The 9802-nt window shown below is 31.8% G+C and overlaps 1 protein-coding gene across 1 annotated transcript; it reads left to right on the plus strand.

Moving 5' to 3' along the window:
* Positions 1-7833: 7833 nt before the first annotated feature.
* On the plus strand, positions 7834-8862 carry LOC105762859 (glycine-rich RNA-binding protein GRP1A). The gene is given in 3 exon segments (XM_012580798.2): positions 7834-7962; positions 7965-8014; positions 8305-8862. Coding segments are annotated over 3 exon segments (513 nt in total). The 5' UTR covers positions 7834-7901; the 3' UTR covers positions 8707-8862.
* Positions 8863-9802: the final 940 nt, after the last annotated feature.

Below are 9802 nucleotides of genomic sequence, written 5' to 3' on the forward strand. Positions count from 1 at the left end.
TCAAAGAAACGAGACAAAAGGTGTCGCTATTGTAAAAAGTTAGGTCACGTCAAAGCAGATTATTATAAACTGCGAAATAAAAGAGCTGCTGAGAGTAATGAGGAAGATGTAGCTGGTGCTAATTTGATCGATGAAAGCGGTGATGATTTCTTGTTAGTGTCAACGAGTGATAACTCCAAGCTCACGTCCGAGTGGATCCTAGATTCGGGATGTTCTTTCCACATGTGTCCCAATAGAGAATGGTTCTCTACATACAGTTCGGTTGAAGGTGGAGTTGTTCGCATGGGAAATGATTCATCTAGTAAGGTAATTGGTATTGGTACTGTTAAAATTAAGATACACGATGGGACGATTAGGACACTCTCAGATGTCAGGTATGTACCTGATTTACCAAAGAATCTCATCTCCTTAAGTATTTTAGACTTGAAAGGATGCAGAATCAACATCGAGTCAAGCGGCATTAAAGTATCTCGTGGAGCTCTCATTTTGTTAAAAGGTAAAAGAACTGGCAGTCTTTATATTCTGGAAGATTCTACAGTGACCGGTGAAATCGAATGTCCCTCATCCGTTACAGAGTCGAAGTCAACTCGTTTGGAGAGGAGGCAACTTGGTCATAAGAGGGAAAAATGTATGACCGTTTCGTTGAAGAGAGGTTCTCTTTTGGATGCAGGTTTTGAAAAGTTAGGGTACTGTGTTCGTGAAAATCAAACCCGGGTTAGTTTTGATTTGGCAGTGTACAAGTCGAAGGCTAGAAGTCTTCCAGTTTCTAAGCACAGATTCGACTCAGTTAATTCCCTGCATAGTCAAGGTGGAGATTTGTTAAGTATGACTCCTATTTTCAGTCAAATTTGAGAAATAATCTTTTAGTTAAACTATGTTTATTTGTTTCAGTCAAATAGGCTCTTTTACAACCTTAGTAAAAACACCCATTAGATTAGAACTCATAACACATTTAGAGAATTTTATGTTTACATTTTGAGGGTTCTTTGTTTTTCGGGTTTTCGGGGTTTAGTTTTATCTCCATCTTTTGTACTATTCATTCTTTTGCCATTATAGTAAAATTATCTTTGCCCGTGGTTTTTTATCCTCTCTGGAGGGGTTTTTCCACGTTAAATTTGTGTGTTCATCTTCTCAATTTCTTCTGCTATTTTACTTGTTTGTTGCTTAATCGGGACGATCCCTAACAACCCAAAATTATTTTTTAAAATTTAACTCGAACAAATATATTCGATTCGATTCAATTCGAATTTTATCTCACTCGACTCGATTTGAGAAAATTTCAAATAAAGTTAGGATGATAAAATGAGATTCGAAAACTCGATTAACTCAAAAATTTTCGATTCGATTCGATCAAATGCTCACCCCTATTTAAAAGTTTGTAAATTTCTCAAAATAATGATGATTTTTTATTGCAAAATTTTATGCAAAATCATTGGATTTCATTAAAGTGAAATTTCTAAAATTAATTATGTTATAAATAATTTAATGAAAGATTTTAAAATTTTTTGTTGTTTGAATTTTTTTTATGTGCCAGAAGTAAATGGTTTTATTTGTATCCAATGAGAGTATTTATAACTTATTGGCTTGATGCATACAACACGTAAATCAACATAATCTCATGTTGAAATAGGAAGTTTAGTTCTCATAGGTAATTGTTTAGACATTAATCAGAGGTGTTTAATCAATCATTTCTCTAAACTATTATGCGCAAACTTTTACAAAGTTTTAGAAAGATTTTAAATGAAAAATTGTTTACCGTGTTGCTTCTATCGTGAAGGGTGATAAGTTTAATTTGAACCAGTACCCAAAGAACTAATTTAAGAGGGAGCAAATGAAATACATTCCATATACTTCTGTTATTAGAAGCCTGGTGTATGCTTAAGTCTGCAAAAAACCTGACATTGCATTTGCAATTGGAATGTTGAGAAGACATCAGAGTAATTCAGGTATTAGTCACTAGAGAGTTGCAAAGAATTTTTTAGATATATTAAAGGGACAAAGGAGTACATGCTTACGTACAAACGATCAGACAATTTGGAGGTGATTGACTACTCCGATTCAATCTTTTCTAGCTGTGTTGATTTACGTAAATCAATTTTAGGTTACATATTTATGTTTGTTGGTGGAGTTATATCTTGGAGGAGCGTCAAGTAGACCTTAACTACTACTTCCACTATAGAGGTTGAGTTCGTTTCATGTCTTAAGGCTACCTTACATGGAGTATGGTTGAAGAGTTTCATTTATGGGCTTAGACTTGTGGGTTCAATTTCTAGGCCATTAATGATATGTTATGACAATTCAATCATTGCCTTTATGGCTAAGAACAACAAAAGTGGAATTCGAAGTAAAGATATCGACATTAAGTATCTAGCCATAAATTAACGTGTTACAAAAAAGAAAACAGTCATTGAGCACATTAACACTGAGCAAATGTTAGCGATCCTTTGTCTAAAGACATGCTACCAGACAAATTTAAGGATTATGTTGTCACTATGGAACTTGTTCCCACCTTGTAAATTTTCGTTGAAAGAACGATTTTAAAGAAACTCTATTAAATTTGATGTTTCTCATAATTTTGTGCACACATTAATTTGATTATTTCGAGAAATATCACTAAAGTTTGGACCTGGAAAAAACATTGGGTTTATTCATTAAGAAATTTGGGCTAAAACGTTGAGACATGATATATTATGACACATGGAAGATACTACTTTAAGTTTATCCCCAACTTATATAAATTAACACCTCATTATATAATGTGGCCAACACGGTTGATCCCCAACTCAATCGGTCGCATTCTTTGAAGTTGATTAAGTGTAGTAGCCACCTTATGTGTACCAAATTTTGAGATTTATCGGACATTATAATGCCCCCAATTAACCTCAGGATAAATGCTTAGGCGTATTGCTCTTTGACGACGTTGATCGCGTTCTTAGGAAGTTGTTTGAAATTATTTTCCAACCACTTCATATCTATCCAATCACCAGAGAGAGTTGAATTTGAGTGAAAATAAAATAAAAAATGGCCTAATATTTATAGGAAAAAAATTTACTGTTGGCCCTTAAAATTGTTTACTATTGACAATGTTTAAAAAGTCGTTAGGGAAATTACCGTTGGAGAAAGCTTTCTCTCCAAAAATAGTCTAGTTTCCTAAATTATTTATTAACGTAACATGTAATACGGATAATGCCATGTCAATATAAATTACATGTGACATACGAATAAAAAAATAGTGTTTTAATTAATATTTTCTTTCAATAAATACTAAAAAAGAAAAACTCGTAAAATCTTCCAAACCAATCACTTTTCACCTTCGCATCAAAAATTAGGATTTTAAACTCGTTGGGAGATATTGTAATATACCCAAAAAAGAATAAATCTAATTAAGAGTTATTATCTTAGAAAAAAAATCTGAATTTTCTCTCTGACCAAATTATTGTAATTTATTAGTTGACACCACTCACCAGCTGTGTTCGACGGGCCTGCCTTGATCTTTTATAAAACCCAAACTTGCACGTATTTAGCCTCTCCTTTTTTATGTTTAAAAAACTTTTTTAATTGATTTATGATTATCAATTTTATTTTATTTGATGTGTAGACTCATTTATAATTTTATATACGTATAATGGTTTTTTTCACCTCCAACTTGTTTTTTTTAGCTTTGTTGATGTTATATACATGTGGATGATACGTCAATATTTAATTATTTCTTAAAATCATTAAAATTATTAAATAATATATAAAAGCTATTTTTAAATTTTAAAAAATAATTAAATATTGACGTATCATTTATGCGGCAATCCACATGTATGTCATGTCAGTAAAGTTAACAAACGTTAAATTTTCCATCTATTTTGGGGTCATTTGACAAAAATTATAAGTTCAAAGGCTAAAAGAGACAAAAAATTAAATAGAAAACTAAAATGATTTTTTTGTAAAGTTGGAGGGCCAAAAAAGTCCATGGGCGAACCCATGGGGTGTTGGTAGGGGCCCAGCCCCCCTAAAATAGAAAATTTTCAATTTAGGCCCCTTAAAAGTTTTTAAAATTTTAAATTAGTAAAGGTGAAATTATATTCTAGCCCCCTAGAAATATAATATTTTTATTTAATGTTAAAAAATATAAAAATATAGACTATTAAAATGATAAAATTATATTTTTGTATCATAAAAATTATAATTTAATTTTGGCCCCTAAAACACTTTCCCCTGAAAAAGTCATTATCTTTTATATAAGTTCAATAAATTAACGGTGCAATTATTTAAAAATAAAATAAATTTATTTTATTTTTCAATGGCATTATTATCTAATATATTAATAATGTATTGGTGATATATCAAATGTAAATCATTATTAATTTATCATTATTATAATAAGGTTTTTTAATAACTAGGTATAAGTTTTAGGGTTTTTTTTTTTTTACATTTGATATTATATTTTTCATTATTTATTGAAATAAGTAGATGAAAACCCAGAATACTTTTTTTTTTTAGCACAACCTTAACAGTAATGGTTGTTGGATTTAATTTGTTGTAAATTAACACATTTATTTGTTACAAAATCCCAGCATGCTAGAAGGGAAAGTAAATGTTGGTACTACAGGGTGTTTATGGGTCGGATCAGGTTGGACCCAACTAAAATTTTAGTTCTGTTTGTTAAGTCTAATTCGAAAAATGGGTCTAAAATTTTGCTCAAGCCTAAATCGGATAAAAATGCTAAAACCTGGGCCCGGCTCGGCCGGACAGTATTAATTTTTTATATTATTTGTTTATATAATTTTTTAAAATATATATAATACATTAAAAATATTAAAAATATTAAAATAAATATTTCCCAACAAATTGAAAATAAATTAAAAAATATGTATACTTAAATAGGTGCAATTTAACAAGAAAATGCCTCTAAAATAGTAACAAAATTAACAATAAAACAAGAATTATACAATAACAATAAAATAGTAGCAACATAATAGTGAAATGGTAGCAAAATAGTGAAAAAAAAAATAAGAAAATGACAACAGAACAATAAAAAATAGTAAGAAAATAGTAAAAAAAAGTTTTTTTTTTGTATATCTAGGCCAGGCCTGAGCCAAAAAAGCCTTACCCAAGACCCAACCCATTTTCTAAACATGCTTTATTTTTTGCCCAATCTTATTTTTCAAGTCTATTTTTTATCTAAATTCTCTCACTTTTCGGGCCCGGCCCGGCCCATGAGTAGGTTTTGGTACCATATACAACAACTCTACAACAACGGCTATCGAGTTTAGGGTTATTATGTTTGACCAAGTTATTTATTTCGCAAATGGCCCAACTAATTGTGATTATTACAATGGAAGTCGACTCTGATAGATGTTGATTTCCACTCTAATACCCCATTTATCCATTTTTTCTTACTCACATTCTCCTAATACTCTCAAATCCTTAAAGTCTCAAGCTCTCAACTAATCTAAGCAACAACTGTCTGATTTTTTGTTGGTTTACTTAGCTCCAAAGGGAAAATGGCTGACCACATAGCTAGCTACACCTTGAATATGCTAAAATATAAGGTTTAATTTTTTTTTTTATAATAGTTAATTTTCTATAAATATATTTTTTTAGATTAGCTATAAAATTAATTATTTGTGATTTTTGGAACACCAGCAGATCGAACTCTTCTGTCCTGATAGAATTTAAAGTTCTTGGCTCCCAATGATCGTATCAATCAACGCTTGAAGGATGCTGGTTTGTATTAGGTGTCTGAAATGGAGAAGTTTAATATCATTCATGAATTGGTTGTTATTGTGGTCGAAAGATAGAGGTCGAAAAGTCTTGCCTTTCATTTGCCTTGTAGGGAAGCAACCATCACTTAGGTAGTTATAGTATCCCACAGATGGGTTTTTACTAGAACCGTTACATACCCACACTAATATGTTTTGATGTACTGTTTTTGATTTATCGATATTTCTGAAAAAAAGATTAATGACCAAATTTTTGTTAGTGTCAGAAAAACTCGGTTTGAGATTGAGTTCCTTAAACCGAGCCATTGAGAAATTATTAATTGAGAAACTCATAAGGTGAACACAAGAACCAAAATTAGCAATTGAATTGAGAAGCTATTAAAAGAAGTGCAAGGACTAAATTACATGGTAACCAAAATAAATGGGATTTGATTTAATAATTGAGCAGGGCCTTAAGTAGCAATTAAGACAAGGACTTAATAGAAAATTGACCCTTATTAATATGTGATTAGTGGCCTAACATCATCCTAGCTGTGCATCTCCACTTAGTTTTATAAGGTTGGATCATAGCCATTCGTTTAAGTTTAATTAAGGTAAATGGCACAAATTATACGCATAAATGAAAAGTAAGTGGACGAGAGAAAAACAATTTGTTATCTTCATTTCCTCCACGACCAAACCAAGAGAAGAAAAGAAAGAAAATGTAAGTTTTTCAATTCTTCATGGCCAACCATAATTCTTTAAGGTGAGAGAGCCTTGTTGTAAATATTTATGGTTTCTTGATCTACAAAACTTGTTGTATTTAACCCATTTTTTAGTTTTTGTAATTGATGGTGTTAGTTTAAGTTGCTATTGATGATGATGTGGTGAAATGGAGCTTGAAACCATGAAATGCCTATATCTTAAGTTCTAGGTGAAAAGCTATTGGAGTGGGTTGTATCGGTGCAAGGTTTGGTTTCATGGTTATTGAGGAAATTATTGTTGAATCATTTAGGACCTAACTGTAAGCAATGAAAGTTATTTGATGTAAATGCTATAAGATGATAGCTTGAGGTCCCTAGAGAATAAATACGAAGTCGGATTCTGATTCGCTCGGATAAAAAATGAGTTACGAAAATTTCAGACATTAAGATTAAAAAGGGACTTAATTGTAAAGAATGCAAATATAGTTGGTGGTTGGTTATACTTTTCTTGAATGTCAATAAATACTAATTTTGTAACAAATTATCATACCTAGCTAACTATGATGGAGTCGAAACGTTGAGGGTCAAAGGCGAAATCGGGCGTTAAACTACGAAATTGGTTTGGGCTAGCATAATTTGCTTTCATTGCATAAGTCAATTAAATATTTGGCTACAAAGTTGTTACTTCTCAAGAAACATTTTGCTTCTGATCTCAGTAAGTTGAAAGCCATTCCGGTACAATTGGAAAATGTATCCTAGAGGTTAGCTACGTACAACTAAGGGAGGAATGTAACATAGTTGTAATATTGATTCATAGTGAAAACCTTTGGTAATTTCTTTTAAAAGTCTACTTTTATAATTGAATTTTGGATTTAAATTAATTAATCGTATTACATTATCCCTTTTCGAATTGTTGTTTAATCTTTGATCATGATAACTATCGAGTTTAAGGTTAGTAATTGCGCACGTTTGATTAAAATTTAAATTATATTTAACCGATTAAATTCTCAAATAAGGATAAATATTAAAATTGATTCATTTTATTTTTAACAAACCACTAATTTTATCAAATTATCACCATTTCACGTTGATATATTACATACACAAATAATTATATTAATCCGATATGAAAATAATTATATGTATTTATTTATTTAAACGTGTACAATTGGATAACATCTAAATCAACAGTTTGAATATTTCCATAAAAGTCAACGCCTATGTGGGAGAGTGATTTAAATAATGACACTAAATCCAAATAGTGTAATCATATATAAAGAAAGCGGTTGTATTCGGTTGTTTTGGTGATATGATAAGACCATTCATTCCCTGACAAGTAGACGGAGAGAGCGTGGGATATATTTTTGTAAAGCACGTGCTTGTGGGCCCCACGACTGCTTTGCCTTAACTAACCCTGATTTTAGTCACATTGAGAGTAATCAATTTGTCATGATTTTAACCCCTTTGTATCGTCTATTTCCCTCTCTCCCTAGTGTTTTCCGATATGGCTTCGGCTGATGTTGAGTACCTATGCTTCGTCGGAGGGCTCGCTTGGGCCACCGATGACCTGGCTTCAAAGAAGCCTTCAGTGTGTATGGCGAGATCGTCGAATCGAAGGTCCGTTTGTTGCAGAGATCGGACACCAGATCTGACTCGATCCGACCCAATCCGGGCCTCCCCGTCTATGATCTGTGATCCTTGATCTGTTGTTTTCTGTTACTGCTTGTTACTTGATACTCTCTTCTTACTGTTCTCTCTTTTATAATCTCTCACCGGTACGTTCTGTCTTCATCCCATCTGGGCCTAAAGATCGATCGATTCTGACGAATCTATGTTTTTTTTCCTTCTCTTTGCATCTTTCTTCTGATATTGATTTTCTTATTAATTGATTTTCGTTTCTTATTTAGATTATCAATGACCGTGAGACTGGAAGATCCCGAGGCTTTGGGTTCGTTACTTTCCGTGACGAGGAATCTATGAGAGACGCTATTGAAGGAATGAACGGTCAGAATCTTGATGGAAGGAAAATTACCGTCAACGAAGCCCAATCACGCCGAAGCGGTGGAGGCGGCGGTGGAGGATACGGAGGAGGAAGCGGAGGCTACAACAGAAGTGGAGGAGGCAGAGGATATGGTCGCCGTGAAGGAGGCTATAGAGGCGGCCGCCGTGAGGGTGTATTTGGGAATGGTGGAGGATATGGCGACGGTGACGGAGGTGGATATGGCGGCGGTGGCGGTGGTGGATATGGTGATGGTGGGTCTCGTTACTCAAGAGGAGGCGGAGCGTCTGATGGGAGCTGGAGGATTTAGGGTCGTAGGGTTAGCATTTAAGTGGGCTTTGGGCTTTGCTTTGTGTTTCAAATGTTGGTGCTATATGGTTGTTTCGTAACAGTTTGGGTTCTCTCGCTTTTGACCGATGTTTATGTGACATAAAAATATGGAATGAAGTATACTATCTTCTTTTCAGGCTTTGAATTTCCAAAATTTTAATTACACCAAGAACCACAAGAGAGGCTAAGATAGTACAAGCCCAAATTGGGTATCAATTTTCGTTATATTATTTAGGGTATTTTAGCCTTTTTATTTTAACAAAAATCACATAAAATATATATTTGAATTTGCGTCAATTGGTTTACTAAAGCGCATTTTGTATGGTTTATCAAATGTATTTATTTTAATATAATACATATTTTATGTGTTATTATAATTAATTAGTTTCAAACAATACATTTTATTATTTATTATATGTCACTTTTAAATAAGCATTTGTATTTTAAATCTGTGGTTTCACGTGTATGATTAGATTTCTAGTTTATATAATTAAATTCAATCCATTTCATAAAAGTAAATCCTATTTAGTAATAGACCAGTTGCTTAATTTCATCTAGTTTACAAATTTGTTAAATTGTCAATGAAAAAAAAAGAGTTGGAGAATAAGTTGTAATAAGAGGAGTTCATGGGTTAAGTCAAGTTTAAGGATGATATTCATATATTTTATATTTGTTCAAATCCGGTTTAACTTAAAATATAGACTTAAAATTTTGCTCAAGCTATGTCATATTTGTAAATGGTTAAGCCAAGCCTATTTTATATCTGTTTATATATATTTTTAATTTTTAAAATATTTTATATTATTTTAATTTAATATTTAATATTTAACATTTTTATTTATTAAACCTTTTTTTATATAATCATCTAACTTTTTTAATGTTTGCATTATAGTAGTGTTATATATTTAATGTAGATTTATTTTTATGTGTTATAAATTATATAATATACAAAAATAACATAATATAAAGCATTACAAACTTTAAAACGGGCCGAATTGGGCTTGGGTCTTGAATGTTTAAACTTGAGCTCGACCTATATTTTAAATGAGTATTTTGTCTAAACTGTCTCAAATTTT

Source organism: Gossypium raimondii, chromosome 12, assembly GCF_025698545.1.
Source record: "Gossypium raimondii isolate GPD5lz chromosome 12, ASM2569854v1, whole genome shotgun sequence".
NCBI classification, from domain to species: Eukaryota; Viridiplantae; Streptophyta; class Magnoliopsida; order Malvales; family Malvaceae; genus Gossypium; species Gossypium raimondii.